At 40.3% G+C, this 25,116-nt stretch overlaps 3 protein-coding genes across 3 annotated transcripts in view; 1 reads left to right on the top strand and 2 right to left on the bottom strand.

Annotated features, from left to right (window-relative positions):
• Positions 1-3,221, bottom strand: part of LOC308090881 (uncharacterized protein) — a gene marked incomplete at its 3' end in the record, with an annotated part of 14,793 nt that extends 11,572 nt beyond the window's left edge. Inside the window, exon 1 of the mRNA XM_080436155.1 lies at positions 3,096-3,221. Coding sequence (XP_080292281.1) covers positions 3,096-3,182 — 87 coding nt within the window. The 5' untranslated portion in view covers positions 3,183-3,221. The remainder of the gene's footprint in view (positions 1-3,095) is intronic.
• gemin5 (gem (nuclear organelle) associated protein 5) overlaps positions 1-25,116 on the top strand; it is an 851,612-nt gene that overhangs the window by 614,476 nt on the left and 212,020 nt on the right. The window lies entirely within an intron of this gene.
• On the bottom strand, positions 4,784-24,444 carry LOC308089752 (uncharacterized protein). Its single transcript, XM_080434655.1, has 7 exons — positions 24,337-24,444; positions 21,407-21,515; positions 11,979-12,097; positions 8,630-8,908; positions 7,884-8,015; positions 6,412-6,642; positions 4,784-5,846 (listed from the first exon to the last, which is right to left on the bottom strand). Exons 3-7 carry the CDS (start codon positions 12,028-12,030, stop codon positions 4,996-4,998), a joined length of 1,545 nt encoding a protein of 514 aa, XP_080290781.1. The 5' UTR covers positions 12,031-12,097; positions 21,407-21,515; positions 24,337-24,444; the 3' UTR covers positions 4,784-4,995.

The raw sequence follows: 25,116 nt of genomic DNA, 5'->3' as shown, positions 1-25,116 counted from the left end.
GAAAAAAATACTTGAATTTGAGTTTTTTCATTTCCCATTAAAGTGGATGGGGAAATTTAATGCACTAATAAATCAATATCAATTAAACTATGTAACCAATCTCTTAGCAAAGTACAAGCAGTCTATTCCTGGTGAAGCCGGTTATTTTGACATATGGCACGAAATCGGGAGATCACTTGCTTTTCTTTTTGAGAGAACTGATCGCCCCAAAAAAACATGTTTTTGCATCAAACGGTTACATTTTGTAAATTTGTGGCGCCCCCTATGGATCAAAGTGGGAATGCTTTTGGGGATTTGTTGAGTAAACCACCCTTGACATGTGATTCAAATTTGGGATTGACTGGACGTTTCGTTCGTGATTTGTGGCCTTTTTTAATCAATATAAATTAAAATCAATATAAATTAAACTATTTAACCAATCTCTTAGCAAAATACAAGCGCACGATTCCCGGTCAATTACGGACGGTAATGACTATCAAAATGCCGTTTGGATATATTTATCGCATGGGTCCATAGATCACGTGTACCGATTTGTGTGAGATTTGGACAAAATTTGAAGGAAGAAGAGCAAAAAGTTTGTTTTGAAGAAAATGCAAAATGGCGGAAAATCTATCCTGACGCTAATGGGCGTGGCCTATATGGGGAGATGCGTCATGACCCAAGGAATCCAAAATTTATTTTACGACCTACGGTTCAAGAGTTATAGGCCAAAACGTGAAGGGAGCTGTTATAGCGCCACCATGAGGCCGACTGGTGTATAATTTTGTTTAATAATTTCGCACTAAATCATGAACCTCCCCTGCAAGTCTTGTAACTCTAGCCCTTACAGTTTCTGAGAAAAAAATACTTGAATGGGCATTTTTTCATTTTCCCATTAAAGTGGATGGGAAAATTTAATGCACTAATAAATCAATATCAATTAAACTATGTAACCAATCTCTTAGCAAAGTACAAGCGCACGATTCCCGGTGAAGCCGGTCATTTTGACATATGGCACAAAATTGGGCAAAAAAAACTGTGGGAGAAGTAGCAGCCCGAAATACAGTTTATCTAGAAACATCAACATATGGTTTTTGCATCAAAAGGTTACATTTTGAGCATTTGTGGTGCCCCCTATGGATCAAAGTGGAAATGCTTTTGGAGATTTGTTGAGTAAACCACCCTCGCCATGTGATTTAAATTTGGGATTGACTGGACGTTTTGTTCGTGATTTGTGGGCTTTTTTGTAAAACGGGCCCCTCCCTCTAATTTTGGAAGCCATTTACGGACGAACGGCAAGAACTATCAAAATTCTGTTTCACTCCAGATTATCGCATGGGTCCAGAGATTATGTGTACTGATTTTTGTGAAATTTGGAGCAAATATGTGGGAGGAGGAGCTAAAAGTGTGTTTTGAAGAAAATTCAAAATGGCGGAAAATCTATCCTGACGCAAATGGGCGTGGCCTATATGGGGAGTTGCGTCATGACCCAAGGAATCTAGGGGGAAAATGATTTTTATTCTAGGACCTACGGTTCAAAAGTTATAGGCCAAAAACGTAAAGTGGGCTGTTATAGCGCCACCATGAGGCCGACTGGTGTAATGTGTTTTTTAAATAATTTCGGACTAAATCATGAACCTCCCCACCAAATCTGGTAACTCTAGCTCTTACAGTTTCAGAGAAAAAAATACTTGAATTTGAGTTTTTTCACTTTTTCATTAAAGTGGATGGGGAAATTTAATGCACTAATAAATCAATATCAATAAAACTATGCAACCAATCTCCTAGCAAAATACAAGCACACGATTCCCGGTGAAGCCGGTCATTTTGACATATGACACTAAATTGGGAAAAATAAACTGTGGGCTGTGATACGGTTAGAAATATTGTTTATCTATAAATAAAGAAAGAATAAAGTTTCTGTAAAACAATAGTCTGGTTGCCCATTTGGGCAACCACACTAATGATGGTGTTTCTCAGCTGTTTCTCTATGTGCTTCACAATAACTATGGTTAATAAACACAATTAAAAAGTAAGAATAAAAGGGGTGAGAAATCTTTGGCTACTATAGAAAAGGCTTGCCAATAAAAAGTTTTTAGATGAAAATGAGCCCTGTCCCGACATGTTGTGAGCTTGAAGATGGGCTTTGCTAAATGGATTTTATTTCTTCAAATTGATGTGTTGATGTAACAGGACATTGATATAAAATTGTGTTTTGATTCATCAAAAAAGTAGTCAATGGTTGCAGCCCTATAACTATTACTCACCGTTTAGTGAATTAAATTTAGATAACATTCACTATCTTCAATTGTCCAGTCACATCATCAGTGACATGAAATAAATAGAGATGTAAATAGTTAGAATGTTACAGTTATTACTATTGTTATTATTGTTAGCTGGACTATTTGTGTTTCAAACCTTGAATGACTGTAACATTGCTAACATTAGCAGTTTAGTAGCTGTAGAATACAACTCTCGTAGACGTATTTATGATTCTGACGTTTTCAATCTACGAGAGTTGTAGGGTTCACCCCCCATGGAGACAGGGACTTTCAGCACTATGCCCCGTAGACACTCCAAACATGTACAAATTGAAAATAAGGTGCTTACCCCCACGCCCCAAATGCTAACTCTCGCTACAGGGTAGTAGTTTAATGTAATAATCCATATCTTTCAATAAAGAAGTGTTTTAATTTTTCACCCTCGTTTACTTCCTGTTTACATTGAGTGTAATTCCGGGTTTCAGCAGATGGGCGCGTCACTACCGCCAATTGGGAACTTCCGACAGAATCGGCCACAGACGGCATTAAAACATTTCTTTATTGAAAGATATGGATTATTACATTAAACTACTACCCCGTACCGAGAGTTAACATTTGGAGCGTGGCGCTAAGCACCTTTATTTTCAATTTGTACATGTTTGGAGTGTCTACGGGGTATAGTGCTGAAAGTCCCTGTGTACCATAACCTTAGTGGGGGAACAGGTCCGGGCCCGGGAACATAGGTATGACCCCTTCTACAGCTAGCAGTTTAGCATCAACTAGCAGGAAAATGCTACATTGAAACTTTACACCGGGGAGACAAACATTAAAAACGGTTAATTATTTGCTACATACCTCTGATCCCACCATGAAAAAGTCTCCATCTTGTTCCAACTGGAATTTAAAAGGCTTCTGCTCTAATGTTTTGTTTAATGACAACATTGTGCGTTGTGATTTTGGTTACTGTGCGCAACACTCCGCAATGTTGCCAGATTCTGCGAGAGAAATAAGCAACCAGGTCTATGAAAACAAGCACAATAGATGGAGAAGCGGCTAACACATGAGCACTTTAAACTTATATTCTTCTGCCAACATACGTCATGTCCTAGTATGAGCGAACATTTTAACAACTAAAATCTTGTACGGGGGTCCCTGGCACAAAAGGTTTTCGGATGGGGGTACACGGACAAATCTATACTAATTTGGGGGTCCTTGTCTTGACATGAACATGTTTGAGAATCACTGGTTTAAACAACATTAGGAAACAAGCCTAAATAAGCAACTACACTTTAGAAACAACAACCCTCCTCAACTACCAATATTTCAAAGCAAATTTACAGAAAAACAAGCCCAAAGTTTCTTATAATAACAGGACATGGCAACACTGTAAAGTAACTGGCTGCTTCTTCTTTTACTTTAATGGTGGGTTATGGTTGCAACCCGTGCACAACGCCACCTACTGTACCGGAGTATGTAGTATGATGAATAAATAATACTCAATACTGATAATTAATGATACTACTTCAAGTACTATCACCTAAGTAGTCTACTTGATAACACTAGTAATAATAACAAAGCATTATATTTAATAATAAAATAATAATAAAAACAGGACTGGTTTCTTTTTTTTTTTACCTTATGCCGGTTGCGAGCCATAATCGATGCGTTACCGGCAACTTGCGTTTAACTCAGAATATAATTATGCTCGAGTTACTTGGTTACACATCATGTGGCACACATAAATAAATAAGTAAGTAAATAATTTAAACTGGGATCAATTTGCTTTGCAGGTTGCTGCTCCGGTCTGGGTCTGATTTTGATGTTGAAAAGGTTATTCACGCTTTTATTATCACCCGCTTTGATTACTGCAAAGCACTTTATATTGTGGTTAAAATAGCAGATTTAGATGAGTAGCCAGCTGTAATGAAATTTTATCTCATCTTCTTCTCCAGAATCAGAATTTATTGTCACATCACAGATTTACAGGTTTAAAAATGTTTTTGTACACGCTCTATCATTTATTATAAATAAATATTATATATTTAATATTATTAATATAATATTATATTATAAAGCTATTTACAGGAAGAGGAAAGAGAAGAAGGGGGTGAGGGGGGCAGCAAGGGGAAAAGAAGGAAATCAACAAAGATATATGCATACACATAACATATCCATCCGGTACAGTATGTACATGAGGTTAGACATAAGATGCAACAACATACTTAGCAGCATGTAATACTAAGCATGATATTAGAAATCAAGGTGGGAAAAGAATACCAGCGCATTTGTCAGGTTCGACCACATAGTCCACAAAAAAGATTAACTTCCACTAGTGCAGTCGACAGAGTAAAAAGAACACAAGGAAGGAAATGGAAAAGTCCATTGCCAGCATAGTGACCGGCTCACGTAGAGCAGTTAACTCTCACAGGTAAACCAGTGAAAGTCCGAGGCCAGCCTGGTTGACAATGCCTTGTTCTAGCCAGGTGGAAGCTGTTCATAAACCTTGTGGTCTTGCCCTTGACGGTAGGCAACCTTGGGTGCCTACTCTGAACTTCTTCAGGTGACGAAACCAGTTTAGTTGCTCGTTGCTGAGCATTTATCCTCACATGCGTGGGGTATGTGTCCCACTTAAGCTCCTCCTCGAGTTGTGCACACCGAGGAACTTGAACTTGCTGACCCTTTCCACTGCAGCTCAATCTATGAAGAGGAGAGGGCTCAGCACGCACCACTGGGTACACCCTGGAGGTCGCCTGACTCACTGACAGTCTGTCACAGCGTTTACTGTTGCAAGGTTTTTCTTCACAGTGTGGACCCGCTGGTGCGTCTTCAGAGCACCTGTCTCAATGAAACTTTTGTCACAATGTATACACTGGAAAGGCTTTTCTCCAGTGTGAATACGCAGGTGCCTGTTCAGGGCACCAGAGTGACCGAAACTCTTTTCGCAATGTTTACAGTAGAAAGGTTTTTCTCCAGTGTGGACAAGCTGGTGTGACTTCAGATGACCAGACAACTTGAAACTCTTGTCACATTGTTTACAGGGGAAAGGTCTTTCTCCAGTGTGGACACGCTGGTGTTTCTTCAGACAGCTTGACTCATTGAAACTTTTGTCACATTCTTTACAGTGAAAAGGTTTTTCTCTAGTGTGGACAAGCTGGTGTCTTTTCAGGTCCCCTGACCAACTGAAACTCTTGTCACAATGTTTGCAGTGGAAAAGTTTTTCTCCAGTGTGGACACGTTTGTGTGTCTTCAGGTCAGATATCCGACGGAAACTCTTGTCACAATGTTTACAGATGTGTGTTTTCTTTCCTGTGTAATTCAGGGAGTCTGTGTAAGTCTCCACTTCTCCTGGTTGAGTTAAAGTCTTGGTAAGCTGTTGATGACTGTAAGATCTCGGTTCATCTGTGTCTCCTTGTTTCTGGCTGGTTACAGAGCTGTTGATTTGCTGACAGGCCGCTGAGGTGATCTGTCCATTCCTCAGCATTTGGCAGTAGAGGTCATTGTGGTTCCTCTTTATGTGTCTATAGAGGAAGACCTGAGATGTGAAGGCGTATGGACACTCGAGACACTCAAAGAAGACCTGACTCTGGGAAGACTTGGACCTCAGTCCTTAGAGAAAGACACATAGGGGGGGGGGGGGGGTAAACATGTGTACTTCACACTCCATCATCTGGGTAATAGATTAATTATAATGACATGAAAAGGATGGACAAAACATTCATATAACGATGTGTTCCAGATCAAAATCAGAGCAGAGTACTTGAACACCTTTCTGATGTTTATAGTCTTTCTTTCTGCAGGTTTAATGTACCTCGATTCATTAGTAGGTCTGACAAGTTTTGTTGTCAGTAGTTTTTGGTTTCTTTCTTTCTTTTGTCTAGGGACTTGTTCCTTGATATTATGTGAGTAGGCCATGAACGGTAGCATGGTTAATTAAGTTGACATTATTAAAGTGGCAAGCTTTTGCAGGGCCCAAAGCTATTTTTGGCTCTTTTATAGGTTTCAACAATGCTGTTGTCTTACAGGCCAATAGGTAATCTGGATCGTGATACGTAGGCCACATTATTTCCAAGTGGGGCTCTCACTTCAAGATAATTCTTAAATGGCCCTGTCCAGTATGGCAGTAATGTTTGAACAATTTACTGTATGCAATAATACTTAAAATTATTTCTACCTTTGTTTCTTTTGATATGCCTTGGAGGCTTTTCGTTTATCGATTGGCTGGTTACAGAGCTGTTGATTTGCTGACAGGCCTCTGAGGTGATCTGTCCACACCTCAGCATTTGGCAGTAGAGGTCATTGTGGTCCCTCTTTATGTGTCTATAGAGGTAGACCTGAGATGTGAAGGCGTATGGACACCCAGAACAAAAGAAGACCTGACTCTGGGAAGACTGGGACCTCACTCCTTAGAGAAAGACACAGAGAGAGGGGGGGGGGGGTTAAACATGTGTACTTCACACTCCATCATCTGTGCAACAGATTAATTATAATGACATGAAAAGGATGGACAAAACATTCACATAATAATGATGTGTTCCAGATCGAAATCAGAGCAGACTAGGCCATTTGAAGGGAAGTATTTAACCCTGCCTTCTCTGTAGCCGATTGGCTAAAGCTGGGATCACACTGCAGGATAATCAGGGTGATTTGTGGTCAGGAAAACCCTCCCGAATACCAGAGGGCTTTTCCCTGTTCGAGGCTGATCGAGAGAGATTATATTGCAGGATTATCCTATAGTGTGAGCGGGTCAAAGATCACATTTTTAACCTTCTGATTTGCTCACAGTCGATCAGGGCCAACCTGATGAGTATTAAACAACATGTTTGATGTATAACAGGATGATTACATCACTACTGGCCCAGTAGGACGACAAGGAAAGTGAAAGTTGCTCCAGTGAAAGTTGTTTTTATGTGCAGATAGTGCTGTTGCTGCTCTTACTAAATGTATCATTTTTATTGATAGTGGTGGTAATAACTAATGATTTGAGCTTGGGCTCTCAAATCCCGGTCATAAGAATAACATGGCACTTTTGAAACAAAAATCCCTCCGGAACCAGCCACTTAAATTAAAAGGTTTGGTTGTTACAGTTCTCGAGGTGTAATGCAGATTTATACATAGCAGCCACTGGTGCATACATACTGAAACTCATCTCCTCCTACAGTAGACCTTTTCCCACGTTCCACACGGGCACACACATTATTATAATTATTAGTTTGTGAAATAACAATTTCTCTTTAGCTGATTAGCTCAAGTTGGCTGGTTGGCTCAGTCAGACTCCATGTATTTATAAGGAAATTAAGATGACACTAGCTTAATGTTTCTTATTGAGAGTTAATTACCCAACAATATGAATACATTTTCATTATATGTTATATTTTGTTGGTAAATGTTGTATAAGAGCAGGGTGATGCTTATGCCACAGCACAGCTGTGCCAATAACCTTGATATAACGCTCTCATGTCTCATTACTTAAGTATCAGGTAAAAATGTTGGGATTCCCTCAAATTAGCTAATATTCCACCATTTCTGTCTGTGACACATTGTGACAAGCTTCCCTTTCAACAAAACAGAAAAAAAGAGAGATTCAGTGATGTTGAACCATTTTCAAAATAGTGAGTCTCAGGAACCACGGCCCTCGTTAGTTACCGTCGATGTTGGCTGAAACAACACCAACGAGAAGAGAAGTGGAAGGTTCATCTCTTTGTGGGTGTTGAGACTTGGCAGCAGGACTGTTAGATGCCATAGGGGTCACAGGGGGAGATGGATAAGATATATCACCTAGGAAGGAGAAAAGTTTGACAATATAAGAAATCGTGACGCTATGTCAAATTATTACATGACATGACTTGGATTATGTTGTGAAGTCAGGTGTCTGTCTGTCAACTGGATTTTTTTTATTGACATGTTTGTTTGTCTTTCTATGTAAATAGTTTTCATTGTTTTTACTAGCTTAGTTTCCGTTTCATTCTGGCAGCTAGAGAAAAACAAAAAACAAGATCACTCACTTCAATTAACAGATGTCTCCCCTGTATGAATCCCCATGACTTGCAACATAGTAATTTTTTTCCTTTTTTGCAATTTTTTTCCCCAAGTCCTCATGTGTAACTTATAATGTCCTATTTTAAGATTTTATTTTTGCAACAAACTTCACAATTTACTGATTTCTTTCCTGTATTGTGTTTCTTAAGAATAGCTTTTGATGCAAACTTCACAACAAAAATATTTGTCCTCTGTATGTATCATCAGAAAATTCACAATTTAAGGTTTTCTTTAGCCACACTCTGGACAACTACATTTAGCCTGCTTGTTCAGCTTGTTGCTCAATGACAATAATATGTGTCCTTCCACATTTAGTGTCATGTGTGATTACAGTGTGTATAAAGCTGACTGACCTCCACTAGTCTCCTCCCACTCATCACTGTCTTCAGTGACTTCATTGTCAGATTCAAGTTCAACTTCAATTTCAACTTCAGAACAGTGTGAAGAGATGTCTTCATCATCTTCACTTTTCACTGCTAGTAACATTGACCCATCAGGCTCCTCTGGTCTCTGAAGTAGCTCCTGCTGTTCCTCTTTAATGTGTGGAGGTTCTGGTTCCTCCTGGAGCACACTAGGGCTCCTCTCCTGTTCGGGAGAAACCTCCTCTTTGCACACAACCACGTGCACGGTGTCTAGGAGAAGAAAAATAACATTATAGTGAATTCCTAATATTTAAATCAATTATTTCTATCTTCCATTTTCCATGTACAAAATGAGGTATCACTTGCTTAGACTGACCAAACCGTTAACTATAGGATAGTACAGGTGTTTCTGAGAACTGAACTGAACTGATCAGGCTTCAAAATACAGATTTGGAAAAGTGGAATTCATATACTTTGTTACTTTATCCAACAAATGAATAATGGTACTTTCTCTTTTTTAATTTCTTTTTGCACTGATGCTCCCAACTCAAAAAGTTAGTAGCATCAGCAAATATGTAAGGAGTACTAATAATATTACTTTTTGAGGGGTGCCAACCACTCCTTCACCTGAACGAGTGTGTTTGTCTGTATGTCCGTATGTATGAGTACGGCCTCAACAGCTGCAGCTGATTGCAACACAAAGATGCAACCAGTTACACTAATTCAACACAAACAAGAGACAGTGCAACACATGCGCCACTTAAAGACACACACACACACACAGGCTGGCTCAGCACACTTGCACGCAAAGAGTGCAGCACGCACGCACCCACACACACACACACACACACACACACGTGTAACATGCGGACCTGCGAGGCGCACTGTGCACACACACACAAGCCAGCACTGCGCACACACGCGCACCCACACACAAACACACACCTGCGAGGCGCACCGTTGCTCCTATCTGCACCAAACTTGCCACCAACACTGGTCAGGGATCTGCCATCACAATAGCCACACCAGGGACCATGGCGCACCATTGCTCCGCCCCCTCTGTGTTCCTATTAGCTGGGCTTTAAACAGCCATAACTCCAGTTCCCAGCATGCTAAATTTCCGAAACTTGCTAAGTACACTTATAGGGACAGGCTGTAATTGCTTAAGCCCCATCCCCTCTGTGTTCCTATTGGCTGGGCATTAAACAGCCATAACTCCAGTTCCCAGCATGCTAAACTTCCCAAACTTGCTATGTGCTCTTAGACGGCCAATAGGGACAGGCTGTAATTGTTTAAGCCCCGCCCACTCTGTGTTCCTGTTGAGCAGCCTTGAAATGAATGGACAGGGATTTAACATTGTTCCTCTAGTTCACATAGCTTAATTAAATTAACTCATCAAAGGCACCACTCACTTCACACTGGGTGTGATTGCTTTGTGTACATAGTTTTTATGTGTATGTGTTTTTATGTTTTATTGATAACAAACAACAACAGTACAGTTTACAAGTAGCCTAGCCCCTCCAAACAGATAATTAGCTCACACAATTTGCAAATGCTTCAGCCGACAGGGCTAGCTTGCTGCCTAGCAGAAACGGAAATACAAAAACATATTTCAGTAACTAAGCCTCCTGAAAGTCGTTAACTGTCATCCATTTGTCATTTCCGTTCACAATCCTATATTACATTTGCGAAAAGTCAGCCCTTCCTGTGCCCCGGTGATGCCAATTCATTGTTTCGGTATCAACACAACAACAACATATCACATGTCACTACAACACTAGCCACAACGTGCGCGCTTCATTTACGCATTGTTTTGTTAATACATTTGCCTCTTTGGAGCATAATTATTTTCTTCCAATAATATTTTGGCACAGTAGCGACCACACCGGAAGGGGAAACCCTTTAGCACAGCGTTTAGCATCAGCCAAAAATGTCTCATAGTACTTACACATTATGTCTTTGCAGTCACCGTGGAAATGTCCCTATTCCCACCACAGTCACGCTAATATGTCCGTCATTTTCGTGCCATGTACATCCCAAACAAAACATTATTACCCACGCTATCGTCTTCATGTCTGTAAACAACCCTTCTGCGGGACCAAAAGTGAGGTTGATTCTGCCCGTGAAACAAGCTACTTCACGCTAGATGGGAGGCACGCGCAGCGGGCCAAACTTCTAGTAATATACAATTAAAATATCTGTAGCATTTGATAATGGAAGAGTTGTCTGACTTGAGAGACTTCAAGTAGCCTGACATAAAATGTTGAATTGATCCGTAACAATGCATTTAGGACACCACTGGGGCTTTAGGCCGGGATGTAAAACACCTGGTTCTCTGTCCCTCTTCCATGTCTTCACTGAGACTGAGGCATCCAACGAACGTCTCCAGGACCGTCCAAACCAGTGGTTCCCAAACATTTTCTCTCAAGACCCAAAAGATACATACATTTGTCTCCCCGGGACCCAAACTCACAAAAATACATTATGAATTAGAGCCTTGTTTAACAGTGAAAAATTCTGAAATGTTTTAATTTATTTAATTCTTGAAAAAAAACAATTCCCTGAATTTTTTCATTTCTTTTTTTCATTTTGAAATAATAATAAAAATATAGGTATATTATATGGGTATTATAGGGATATGTACTTGCGACCCATAAAATGGGTCCACGACCCGTTCAGGGAACCACTGGTCTAACCTGATTTCAACCAGATATTCAACCAGAAAAATAGGCCGCTTAGTGCATGACGTCATGAAACATAAGCACCTCCGGCAATGAAAGGCCACCCTCTGTTGGAGTTGCAATGTCTATAAATGGGTCTGTCAGTCTTTGAATCTGTCCGTCTGTGTGTCTGAGACTAATTGTTCAAATAAATTGAGAAAATACATCTTCAGGTGGCTGCCAATTTCCTCCAATCAGGAGTTTATTATTATTATTATTACATTTTATAGTGTACCAGTTGTGATTTTGTCTGCTCACTTCTTTGTGTTATCTCTTCAAATTTGTATCCTGTATGAGTTATATCTCCTGACTGAATAATCAGTGTAACCTCTCATTGAATTGAGACGGGGAGAGACTCCTGTTACTGAACAAACACTCAATGACTACTATCAGAATACAGAGCTATCTAACACTTATTTTAACAAAAAAGAAAAACAAATCACTCACTGCACCATTAATAATTTAGAGCTGTTTTCAGTGCACAAAACGGATGTGCAACTAAGTATAAATCAGTCTTTAGAAACTCCCTAGTCTGATTTGGCACAAAACTAAGAGTAGAAAGTAAACCATGAATTGGTTGTTTTGAAACTAGTTGAAGCAGTGATATTGAGTGTTTATACCGTTCATCTTCCATGTGAAGGCATCTGGAAGTTTGTGTCCATCTATCTCCATGTCTAGATGAATGGGGAGCAGCACTTCTGTTTGGTTTACTGTAGGGTCATCATCATCATCATCAAAGCTAAAAGAAGAAATAACTTTTAACATACACACTTTAGACACTCAAAAGCTATATACTTAGTTGACCGGGGTCCCCCGCTTGTACAGTAGATTGCCTATTTTCGCTGAATGCCCGGCCTAGAATAGGGATGCTAGGGTTCAAGTGGTCAACAGACTATTGTACTCTTATCTTTGTGCGGATTGTTCTATATGGTACTGTATCTTAGAATTAGGGATGCGCCGATGTGAAATTTCTGTCCGTTACCGATGTGAACACTGCTGTTATAGTCGATAAATTATATTTACCAATGTCAATATTATCTGTATAATAACAAGTTCCATTTTTTTTTCCATTCTGAAAAACACTGACTGTGAAAAAGCAACGCCTCTGTATTCCAAAACAAAGGATGCACGATATTGACATTTTGGCCCATATCTGAACATAAACAATGTAAATGTAGTATTTTCATTTGTCCGACTTGTTGACAATTTTGAAAGATTCCGCTGAAAACACTGATTGAATCTACAGCCTTCATCATCACACAAGGCTTTGTCAGCTTCACATTCAAACATATTATCAAATAAAATAATAGCTAAAACCGCATTTTTTAAAAAATATATCGGTTAGATAACGACATTGTATTTTTAAGGTAGATATTGCCAATACCGATATGAAAACCTATATAGCATGCATCCCTACTTAGAATAGGAGATGAGACATACAAAGACTCCCAAGTGTTTTTCTGATATAAAAGACCTAAGTTGGACGAGGCAGGGTAAGAGCATTGTTCCGTGCGAGGCTAGCGGTCTACAAATCGGTCTGTATGTCTGGGGTACGTTGTTTATTTGATTTGTATTTGATTAGATTTTTTCAGTTTTCGATTTTTTTCCAAATATAGTCATTCATGGTTTTAATCACTTAAAGTAATACTAGGTAACGTTTTCAACAAAACTAAAGTTAAATTGTATATCTTTTGCGAGTGGCAAAAGTTTCACAACACCCACTCCGTGAATTTCACCCCCGGAAGCCTTTTATTTATATATTTTCTATTGAACGTGTACGGGGGGGACTTTCCCGGGAAAATGACGTTCCTGGCCAACGTCATGACGTCGTGGCCGACGTCCTCAGGAACTACCGCAACGGTTTCCTGTTTGGCCAGGAACTACCGCGCTATTAACAAAAAGGAACCTCACGCTGATTTTAAGATAATGTAGGATTGGAAGATCGAAAAAGAACAGAAAAAGAAAGCACAGCTCATGGTAACTAATGCTCCACTGGCTAAGAGAAACGATCCGTAGATAGTATAAAACAATTAAAAGATCGCTTTTTGAAACGCTTCCGGCTTCCGGTGAAAACGAATGGAATTCTGGGTAATCGAGGATTACGGAAATTGTATGCAGTGACGGTAGTGACCAGCAGAGGTTGCTAAAAATCGTTAGTTGTGAATTTGCATTGTACAACTTTAACCCCTATTTTATACTTTCAATATTTGTTTAAAAAAAAAAAAGGCTGAGATGAAAGAAAATTAGCAAAGAAATACAACATTGGGGAGTGCGCATGAGCAGGAAGATGGTGTAGACGCACATTTCGCCGGCTCCCACTGACAAACTTTTAAATCCAACTTTAGCCCTGTTTTACCGTGTACAAAGTTACTTTTTTTTGTGTTAAATAATTTCTGAAACCATTTATCAACCTACACGATGCCGACGGTGAAAAAAAGCAAACTGCCCGGTGCTGGCAAGGAAACTGAGGACGACGACAACAATCCGGCCCCTGTAACAATGGCGGATATATCTACATTACTTGACCAACTCAGATCAGCGCTCGCTTTGGATATTAAAACATCGTTTGATACCCTGGAGAAGAAACTGGATGGCATAAAAGCCACAGCCGATAACCAAGGCCAGCGCATATCAGATCTTGAATCCAACGCCGAGGCGATTGCAAAACGACTTGAACAGCTGGAGGCAGCTAATGCTATGCTACTGCAAGACAACAAATCAATGAAAATTAAACTTTCAGATTTGGAAGGACGCAGTCGGAGATCAAACGTCCGTATAGTCAACTTGGCCGAGAAAATTGAGGGTCCGCGACCCACAACCTTTTTCTCTCAACTGTTTGTGGATGTTTTTGGTGACCAGGTCTTATCCTCCCCCCCCGAGCTTTGTAGGGCTCATCGCGTTAATGCTTTTCACCCAGGTGCCAAGGACAAGCCACGCAGTGTTATCGTCTGCTTTCATCGTTTCCAGATCAAAGAATTGATCATGCATGAGGCACGTAAGCGCGGCGGCTCCTTGGATTATCGTGGCCATAAAATCAGGTTCTATGAAGACTACACTGCGGAGGTGCTGAAGCAGCGTGGCGAGTACAAGACCCAGATGGCTGAGCTCTACAAGATGGACCTCCGCCCGTCTCTACTTTTCCCCGCAAAACTACGCATAACGCTCCCGGGTGGCGAGAGGAAATGGCTCGGGTCCCCCTCAGTGGCTACCAGCTTCATCCAGGGCTATGGAGGAGACACTGGTTAGTCCCGGTCGCGGACATTACACTGTCTTTTGTTTTGGGACTGTCGGGACATGCCGAGACAATGGAGACATGAGTGAGTAGATCAAAGCATAACAAGAATACAGTTCGGTTGAATGATGAGTAGATCAAAGCATAACAAAATACAGTTTGGTTGAATGAATGAGCGCGCGCACGCGGGTGCGCGCGCGGACACACACACGCGCGCATCTCTGGAAACTATTGTACGTTGCCTCTTTTTTCTTTTCTTTTCTCTCTTTCTCCCCCTTCTTTTTTCGTCTCTCTTTTTTTTTTCCTCTTCTCTCTTTCTTTCTCTCTTCCCTCTCATGGACGAAACCCTTTAAAAAAAAAAAAAAATGTGTATTTATTTTTAAATGTATTTGGAAATACTTTCTCAGCCAATACCTAATAAGAATTGTATGACAAATATGCTGTCAGTGTTTTTCGTTTCCCCCCCCTTTTTTTCCCCCTCTCTCTTTTTCTCTCTGTTCTTGCGATGATTACACTCCTATATCCTCTGGACTTTACGTGAAATATGGACATGAGTGCCTGGGAGTGACTCACTCCCGGGCTCCCAGTCGAGTGAGTGGATCACACAATGAGGGGAGTGGGGGACTGGGATGATGGTTTCGTGCGGTCTTGTGGCGGGGGCGTGCGCGCGCGCGGTCGTTCCCCGCGCGCCCCGGGCCGCGGGACCTATTGTGCGGTCTTGTGGCCCGGGGCGCGCGGGGCGCGTGCGCGCGCGCGCGCGCGCCCGCCCGCTGCTGCATGCCTGTGAGTGTCATTGGAATTCACTGCCTCGCCTTTTTTTTTTTTTTCTCTCTTTTTCTCATGGACTCAATTCTTGAATACTTTTTTCATCTAAACATGCATACTGTCAACTTTTTTGTTTTGTTTTTTGCCTCCCCCCTTTTTTCTTCCTGGAGTTTATCTTTTTGACTCTAATTATTGGATTTTAAGGGAAATTATGTTTGCACATTTGAAATGGTTGAGTTAGTATTATTATTATTTTCAAGCTTGTGCAATGTTGGCAGGGAATTTATATTACCAGTGCCTGTAGCTGCTAATTTGTGGGTTCAGTTAACCAAATGTCTTTCAACCTAATAACTGTTATGGTTTTGTTTTGTCTGTTTTCTTTTTTCTGATAGATGAAGTTATCAGTATATTTCATTGTTTTCCCTCTGCTCACTCTATTGTCATTATTACCTTTTTCATTTTATTTTATATATAGTCTAGGTTCTTATTCTGTTGGTTTTTATTTTAATTTTTCCATTGTTCTTATTTACTGAATGAATAGAACGTCCGATGGCATCGTTTGATTGGGCTGTTATTATTATTATTATTATTATTATTATTATCTGTTTTTGTTGCTTGGCTGTTCTGACAAGGACTAGAACACCTTTCTGATGTTTGCAGTCGTTTCCGCAGGTTTAATACACCTCGATTCATTGGTAGTGGGTCTGACAAGTTTTGTTGTCAGTGGTTTTTGGTTTCTTTTTCTTTTTTTCCTCTTTTCTTGTGTCTAGTGACTTGTTCCTTAATATTATGTGAGTAGGCCATGAACGATAGCCTGGTTAATTAAGTTGACATTATTTAAGGTGGCAAGCTTTTGCTGGGCCCAAAGCTATTTTTGGCTCTTTATAGGTTTCAATGTGGTGGTCTTATAGGCCAATAGGTAATCTGGAGTGTGTTACATAAGCCACATTATTTCCAATGTGGCTCTCACTTCAAGATAATTCCTAATTGGCCCTGTCCAGTATGGCAGTAATGTTTGAACAATTTATACAATAATACAAAAAATTATCCCTACCGCTGTTTCTTTTGATATGCCTTGAAGGCTCTCCGTTCATTGATTTACTCAACATAAATACTCTTGATACAGGGACAAATACAATGTTTAATGTTTGTGGGGATATGGTGGAAGTAGGTAGAGAGTGGTCTATCCTGAATGGCCTCCATAGGACTCAAAGGCATTCCTTTGGGTTTGCTGTTTTTTCAGCAATTTTTGGTTTGGGGTTTAGGGAGGCGTGGGTGGGGGGTGGAAGTGGGTGGTACGGGGGAACGGGTGGCTGGATTGAACAACGTTTTTGATTTTCTTTTTCTTTTTTACCACGTAATATTTTTTGCACTGCTTTTATTTTATTGTTTTGTGTCCTTCCATTACAAAATGTTCTATGTAATTTTGATTTCTAGTCTTGTTTCTGTATTGGCCTTCACCTTGACAAGTACTTCATTGCACCGTTACTCAATTTGGAATATCACTGTTAGGAGATCTGCACACCCCAATAGCATCGCACTATGACTAACATTAATTTGAAAGGGAACGCAGTCAGGTTCCTTTCTTGGAATGTTGGTGGTATTAATGGGACAGTTAAAAGGGCTAAGGTTTTTGACCACATTAAAAAATTTAAAGCTGACATTACATTTCTTCAAGAAACACATCTACGCACTGCAGACCAGATGAGGCTTTCTAGACCATGGATTGGACAAATTTTTCATTCCAAATTTGACACTAAAACACGGGGAACAGCTATATTGATTAATAAGAATGTACAGTTTACTTCTACTTCTACTATCTCAGACTCGTATGGTCGCTTTATAATTGTAACTGGGTCACTATATCAGACCCCAGTTGTTCTTGTTAATGTATATGCACCTAATTGGGATGATGTTAACTTTATGAAAAGATTTTTGTCTTCACTTCCTAATTTGAACACTCACCGCTTGATACTGGCAGGCGACTTGAATCTTTTTATAAATAACCTTCTTGATAGATCTAGTTCTAGAACTGCCGTGCCCTCCAAGATGTCTCAAACCTTTTCCACGTTCATGAATCAGTGTGGCTGCATCGACCCATGGAGATTTCTGTACCCAACGGTAAAACAGTTCTCATTTTTTTCTCATGTACACCATTCTTACACACGTATAGATTACTTCTTTATTGATAGGGCCCTGTTGCCTTCCCTGGTCTCAGCTAATTACTCTGCTATAACCGTCTCAGACCATGCCCCTGTGATCCTTGATCTGACTTTTAAATCTAAGCCCAGAGAGACTCGCGTTTGGAGGTTAGATGTTGCCATGCTCTCATCTGATGAGTTTTGTACAACTGTCTCACAAGCTATTGATGTCTTTCTCATGACTAATAAGAATAGTGAAACCTCACCTTCATTGTTATGGGAGACATTGAAGGCTAATGTCCGCGGTGTAATAATCTCGTATACAGCACATGCCAACAAGCTTCGTTCTGTGAGACAGAGAGAACTGATGGCTCTCATCACAGACATTGATCGCCGTTATGCCATTGATCCGACCCCAGAACTCTACAGGGACAGAGTTACGTTTCAGACAGAATACAACCTTTTAACAACTAGAGATGCAGAGCGGCTCCTTCTCAGATCTCGCGGCGCTTTGTATGAACATGGGGATAAGGCGGGACGACTTCTTGCCCACCAGTTGAAGGGCAGGTTGGCCTCACAATCAATTTCACAGATTCGTGATGACTTGGGATCACTGACTACAGACCCAAAACTAATTAATGATGCTTTCACATCATTTTATTCCCAACTCTATACATCCCAAGCGTCAGAGGACACTTCGGTAATGTTAGATTTTTTTTCAAAACAAACGGTTCCCCAAATTTCTCCAGAAGATTGTCACAGTCTAGATCAGTCGTTGAGGCTTGGCGAGATTACATCTGCTATCCAGTTGATGCAGAGCGGGAAGTCTCCGGGCCCCGATGGCTACCCGGTAGAATTCTTTAAGAAATTTTCAGACCAATTATCCCCCCTGCTCCTGGAAATGTTTGAGGACTCATTACAAAAGGGTATTTTACCACCAACCCTAACTCAAGCCTCCATTTCTCTTCTACTCAAGAAGGATAAAGATCCCACGTGTTGCTCTTCGTATCGTCCAATTTCACTCCTTAATGTGGATGTAAAAATATTGGCTAAGGTGCTGGCTGGCAGACTGGAAAATGTCCTTCCCACAGTAATATCTGAAGACCAGACAGGCTTCATTAAAAATCGTCACTCATGTGCAAATGTTCGCAGACTATTAAGCATCATTAATTCCCCTAGTTCTGGAATAAAGCCGGAAGTGGTAATTTCGTTGGACGCGGAGAAGGCTTTTGATAGAGTAGAGTGGAGGTACTTGTTCTTTACGCTGGAGAAATTTGGTTTTGGGGAAAAAATCATGTCATGGATACGTTTACTTTATACTAACCCACAGGCTTGTGTTACAACCAGTAATTCTCGCTCTACATTTTTCCCACTTACACGCGCGACTCGCCAAGGTTGCCCTTTGTCCCCCTTGCTCTTCGCCGCCGCCATCGAGCCATTGTCCATAGCGCTGAAGGCTGACACTCTGTTCTCTGGGATAAGGAGAGGGGGTATTGAGCATAGAGTGTCCCTCTATGCAGACGACTTGTTACTCTATATATCTGATCCAGTGCCCAGTATTCCATACATTTTATCCCTTCTTGACTCTTTTGGAAGCTTTTCTGGTTACAAATTAAATTTACAAAAAAGTGAGTGCTTTCCGATTAATGATTTGGCCCGTCACATCTCCCAATCCCTCCAGCCATTCCATTTGGCAAGTAATGGCTTTAAATATTTGGGCGTACATGTTACCCAATCTTTCGGCTCTCTTCGGGAACAAAACTTTACTGCTTTAACAACTAAGGTCAAAGCTGACTTACAGAGGTGGAACACTCTGCCCCTTTCTCTGGCTGGTAGAGTGCAGTCCATTAAAATGAACATATTGCCTAGGTACTTGTATCTTTTTCAATGCCTCCCCATATTTCTCCCTAAATCGTTTTTCACTAAATTAGATTCTACTATTTCCTCTTTTATTTGGGAGAATAAAACTCCGAGAATCAAACTGTCTTTACTGCAGAGAGTCAGAGCTGAGGGTGGATTGGGCCTTCCAAATTTTATGTATTACTATTGGGCTGCTAACATTCACAAAATCGTTCTCTGGATTAGTGAGCCTGAAAGTTGCTGGTGTAGGCTTGAGGCCAGCTCTTGCGTGTCGTCTTCCCTCGAAGCTCTAGTTTGTAGTCCTATCCCCTTTGTGCCGTCAAAACACAGTGCTAACCCGATTGTTGTCTCATCGCTTAAGATCTGGGGTCAGATTAGGAAGAGGTTTGGATGGTCTTTACTTTCCATGTCAGCACCCATCTGTAATAATCATCTTTTTCTACCTGCTAAACTGGACTCTAGGTTTGCTGCATGGGGTAGAGAGGGTCTAACCTGCCTGCGAGACTTGTACGTAGAGGGTCATTTTGCCGAATTTGGAGACTTGTGTGAAATCTATAACCTACGACCATCTGACCGGTTTAGATATTTTCAGGTTCGCCATTTTGTAAAAACCCACTCTCCAATATTCCCTCAGTTACCCACTCGTTCAGGTATTGAACATTTCCTTCCTGCAACAAGTTTGGCTAAAGGTGTTGTCTCATATCTTTATGAAGCTATCCCTCGTGGAGACCTGGGCTTGGAAAAGATCAAGATGGGTTGGGAGGCCGAACTGGGGATCACCTTTTCAGATGATTGGTGGGAGCGGGCAACGGAGAGGGTTAATTCCTCCTCCTCTTGTGCGAGGCTTAGCCTTATCCAGTTTAAAGTTCTCCACAGAACTCACTATAGTAAAACAAGGTTATCTAAAATATATCCTAGTGTAGTGGACAGTTGCGATAGATGTTCACAATCACCGGGAAACCTGTCCCACATGTTCTGGTCTTGCCCCAAACTGTCTACGTTCTGGAAAACCTTTTTTGATGTTATGTCCGAGGTGTTGGAGACAACCATTCTGCCGTGCCCTCAAATAGCGATTTTTGGGATCCCTGAGGAGGATGTAGTCCTTACCAGAAAACAACTTACTGTTATTGCTTTTGCTTCATTAATTGCCCGCAGGAGGATACTCTTACATTGGAAAGCAGAGCCCCCTCCCTCGGCTAAATCATGGCTGATTGATGTTATGTCTTTTCTGAAGCTTGAAAAAATTAAATTCACAATTCGAGGATCCTCTGACAAATTCTATATCTATTGGCAACCATTAATATCATATGTAAGCAGATTACAATCATTATCACCTGACTGAAAACACATGGTACTGGGGTGCTTTGGTGGTGCGGATCTCTATTTGGTGCAAGATGCATAACTTAAGGTATTGTGAAGGTCACGGAATGAGCTAATTCAGCTCATTACTTATATAAATGCGTATACAGTTTTATTATTATATATATATATATATATATTTTATTTTATTTTATTTTTTTATTATATATTTCACATTTTATTGGTATATTTGTTTTTATATACATCACTGCTATTATCATTGATAATTCCTTTTTTCTTCTCCTCTTCCTTCTCAAATTCTAATCTATTCCTCGTTCCCTTGAACAGAATTTTGTGTTTTTTGTGTTTGTTTTGTGTTTGTTTTTGTTTTTGTTTTTGTTCCTGTCTTTTAACTATGTATCCTACTTTATTTATTTGATCTTGTTTATGTACATGTATTGTTGTTTGTATGTCCGGTCCTGTGGGGAGGGGTGGGTGGGAGTTGTTGGGAGAAAATGTAAAACCGAAGAGTTGTTTCAATTTTTGCAAATTTGAATACAATGTCATGTGTACTCTTTGAATAAATCTTGCTTAAAAAAAAAAAAAAAAAAAAAAAAAAGGCTAAAATAGCCCATCTACAAAATAAATAAATTATTGTTACAATATCGATAGATGCATTTGGTCCAACATATTGCGATATTAGATTTTGTTTTACAACGCTCAGCTCTACTACAGGGGAGGCAGAACCTACCTGATGTGCGCTGGAGGTTCTGTACTGATGGAAACTGCTTTGTATTTCTCATCATTGCCATCAAAGATCTCTTCACATTCCGATGCCTTCAGTAGAAGAACTCTAGGGGCTGTAGTTGGCAATAGGAAAGAAAAAGCATCATTGTAGGTTTTATGTTTTTATGTCCATTCTCACGACAATATTCACCGGCGCTAGAACTTCATCCTATAGGCAAGGCAAGGCAATTTTATTGTCTCCGCCAGGCCGAAAGGCATGGCGAGAGAGTATGTTTTCGCCCCTGTCCGTCCGTCCGTGTGTCCGTCCGTCCGTGTGTCCGTCCGTCCGTCCGTGTGTCCTGTCTGTGTGTTAGCACCAAATCTCCGGCACCGTTGGCCCGGTCGCTGCGAAACTGTGCACACACACTCCCTGGATGCCAATTCAGAACCTCTGCCTCAAATCTTTCACATGGGCCTGTTATAGCGCCACCAGGAGGCCGATTTGTGCAAAACCCATTTCTTCCCATTACTCCTACAGTTTTTAACCAAACCTCATGCAAATCGGTACACAGTATCTCTATAGTCATGTGATCAACCCTGATCTGTCCGATTTCCCATATTCCATCCTCATTGGCTAAGGTTACCATCCAAAGTTTGCAGGATTGGTCCGTTTTGAACAAACTGCCTCAAATCATGAACGCAGCTTGCCATTTGCATAAAATTGCACACGCACATTCCCACTAGGCCGAGGAAGAAATGGCACTTAAAACTTTTCACATCAGCCTCATGGTGGCGCTATAACAGGCCGATTTGCATTTTTAACTATAACTGCACCGATCTGCGTGAAACTTTGCACGCCTACTCCCTAGAGGCCAAGGAAAAACATCTGCACTGCATTTTTCACATCTGCTTTTTACAGCGCCACCAGGAGGCCGACTTATGTCAAATACATCTTTGGATATTAATCCTTCAGATTTTATCCAAACATCACAGAAATCGGTACACAGTATCTCTATAGTCATGTGATCAAGACGCATCTGTCCGATATTTCATATTCCATCCTGATTGACTAAGGTTGACTTCCAAAGTTTGCAGGATTGGTCCGTTTTGAACAAAATGTCTGAAATCATGAACGCGGCGTGCGATTTCCGTGAAAATTTGCACGCACATTCCCACTAGGCCGAGGAAGAAATGCCACCCTTTTCACATTGGCCTATTATAGCGCCACCAGGAGGCCACAATAACTTACCTGACCTGGCGGAGACCTGTGCTCCGAGGAACAACAAGGCAATTCAATGTGCTTAACGCCAGTGGTTCTCAAACTTTTCCATGTCAAGGACCCCCAAAATTATATGTATTTGGCTGCGGACCCCCATCCGAAAGATATTTTGTGCTAGGGATTAAAAAAAAACAAAAAAACAATAGCTTGGTACACCCCCCCCCCCCCCCCGGGGGGTCCCGGACCCCTCTTTGAGAACCAATGCTTTACACAGAACATCAAGCAAAGGGAACACAATTATACAATGACATTATGGATGTATAAAACAAAAGAAGTAAATATAATATATTATAGATTAATATAGGGCTTAAGTGATTAATCAGACAAATCAATTTATTTCTTTGTAAAAAAAAAACCTATTGGATTTTTTTTTTTGTCAATTTGTTGATAAATAAATACAAAATCACACCCTGTGTGAAGTGGGCGGTGTCTTGCTAGCTAATCACGATACTGAATGGAGTCAACCAATCATGTACAAAAAATAAATACATTTATTGAAACACTCTTTATGATGGAAGAAACCATAACTTAAAAAAAACCAATTTATGTTTTTTTTTAAGTTATGGTTTATTATATAGGGCTATGCACATGTGTCATGTGACACTGGCCAATCACAGTCCTGAATAGACTGTGATTGGCCAATCACGGTGCAGGGTTAGGCAGGTTTTTTTTTGGCCAATCACAGCGCAGGATTTGTTGTACAAATATCCAAACCTCACTTATAGGGGCGGTTTCACCGCCCAAAAATAATCGTAGTGATCCCACAGGGTAAATTCAATCGTTAAAAAAAAGGAGATAATTAGGAAGTACTGTATGCAGAAAAAGGAGAGCCAGCACAGCAGCAACATTATTTAGTTAGGAACCAAATGGACCCTTGCGGGTCTGTAACTCTTACACTAGCTGTAATGAGGAGTTTACAGTGTAGATTGGGGTCCCAGAGATAAAAATAAAAGAAAATAATGCATATCAAACTGGGGGTCCTTGGAATGAAAAGGTTTGAGAATCCCTGCTCTCCCCATCTCCCTGAACTAGGAGGAGGATTAACTTGAACACATAATGTTATATCGTTGCTGTCTGGCAGAAACCTCTTATCTCCATATTTAATCTTTTTGTGTGTTTTCATAAATTAATGCCCTACTTGATCTAGCCCTAGAATGGCTGTGGTATTACATTACATTTCATGTATTCCAAAAATACATGAAATGTATGTAATATCACAGCCATTCTAGGGCTATTATTTTTTTTTATCCTGAAAAGTAACCCAAGTTTTGGACAAGTGAGGTTTCCACGATTGTACAGTCTGCATCCTATACCTTAATCTCTATGATACCCCACTGTACCATAGAGCATAATAGTCATAATCACAACAACAACAGGCTGACATGACTCTGTTTAGCAGTTTAGCATCAACTAGCAGTACAATGCTACATTGAAGCTTAAATAAGCCCCTTACACACACCGGGGGCGAATTTTTCATGCGAATAATATACATTTTTTAAAAACCCTATAAAGTCAATGCAAGCTTACATGGAGCGAAAAAGCGAAGCGAAAAAGCGTCTTTTAATTATTCGGAACGAGTCCGAATTTTGCGTATATTCGCATATTCGCCGGTGTGTAATGACCTTACACTGGGGAGACAAAAATTAGAAATTAAAAGTTCATTATTTGCTACATACCTCTGAACCCACCATGAAAAAGTCCCCATCTTGTTCCAACTGGAATTCAATAGACTATAATGTTTAATGACAACTGCACTGTGGTGGTGCTGCTGCAGCTGCTGCTGTTGTTATTGTTGTTGCTAAGCACGGCCAGGAAGTGGCATCTTCATCTTTTACTTTCATGGAGGTTTGGGTTGGTTTTAGCTGCATGCCGCCACCTACTGTACCGGGGTATGTAGTGTAAGCTTGCTGGTTTACTGCACATAATAAATAGAAGTTAATTCTAACATTTAATAATAATGCTTAATAATAATAATAATAATAATAATTATTATTATTATTATTATTATTATTATTATTATTATTATTATCATTATTATCATTATTATCATTATTACACCCATTCATTATTTTTAGATAAACTGTAGCACTGCCACTTTAAGTACAGAGGCTGATAACTGTTCAACCTGTAAATGTTACAGTGTGCTTAGTTGTAACGTCTCTACATTGCATTAAAGATAATAAGTAAGTAAATGTTATCTATAGGCCTATAGCACTTCTCACAGAGAGAACTCACAAAGTGTTTTACATACAGTACAAAACAAGGTATTAAAGCAGTTAGAACAGAAAAGCCTGTACAATTAATCTCAAGCAGGACAGCAACAACACAAGCATTTTAATAAAATCATGTAACGTCTGAAAATGCTTGTTCAAATAGTAGCCTTTTAAGGTTGTTCTTAAACATATCCACAGAGGCTGCTTTGATTGCAAAGTTGCAATGTGACTTGTTTGATTGTT

The sequence above is a fragment of the Gymnoscopelus braueri genome (assembly GCF_963280865.1).
Source record: "Gymnoscopelus braueri genome assembly, chromosome: 8".
In the NCBI taxonomy this organism is placed as follows: domain Eukaryota; kingdom Metazoa; phylum Chordata; class Actinopteri; order Myctophiformes; family Myctophidae; genus Gymnoscopelus; species Gymnoscopelus braueri.
This window is presented reverse-complemented; position numbering and strand designations above follow the sequence as displayed.

Excerpts from the sequence above, each read along its gene's own strand:
- LOC308089752 (XM_080434655.1), bottom strand. The coding sequence starts at position 12,030 with ATGGAGATAGATGGACACAAACTTCCAGATGCCTTCACATGGAAGATG. Across the intron at positions 8,909-11,978 it reads CTTCACATGGAAGATGAACG|ACACCGTGCACGTGGTTGTG; the intron begins GTATAAACACTC and ends TTCTTCTCCTAG. Across the intron at positions 6,643-7,883 it reads TGTTTCAGCCAACATCGACG|GAGTGAGGTCCCAGTCTTCC; the intron begins GTAACTAACGAG and ends TCTTTCTCTAAG.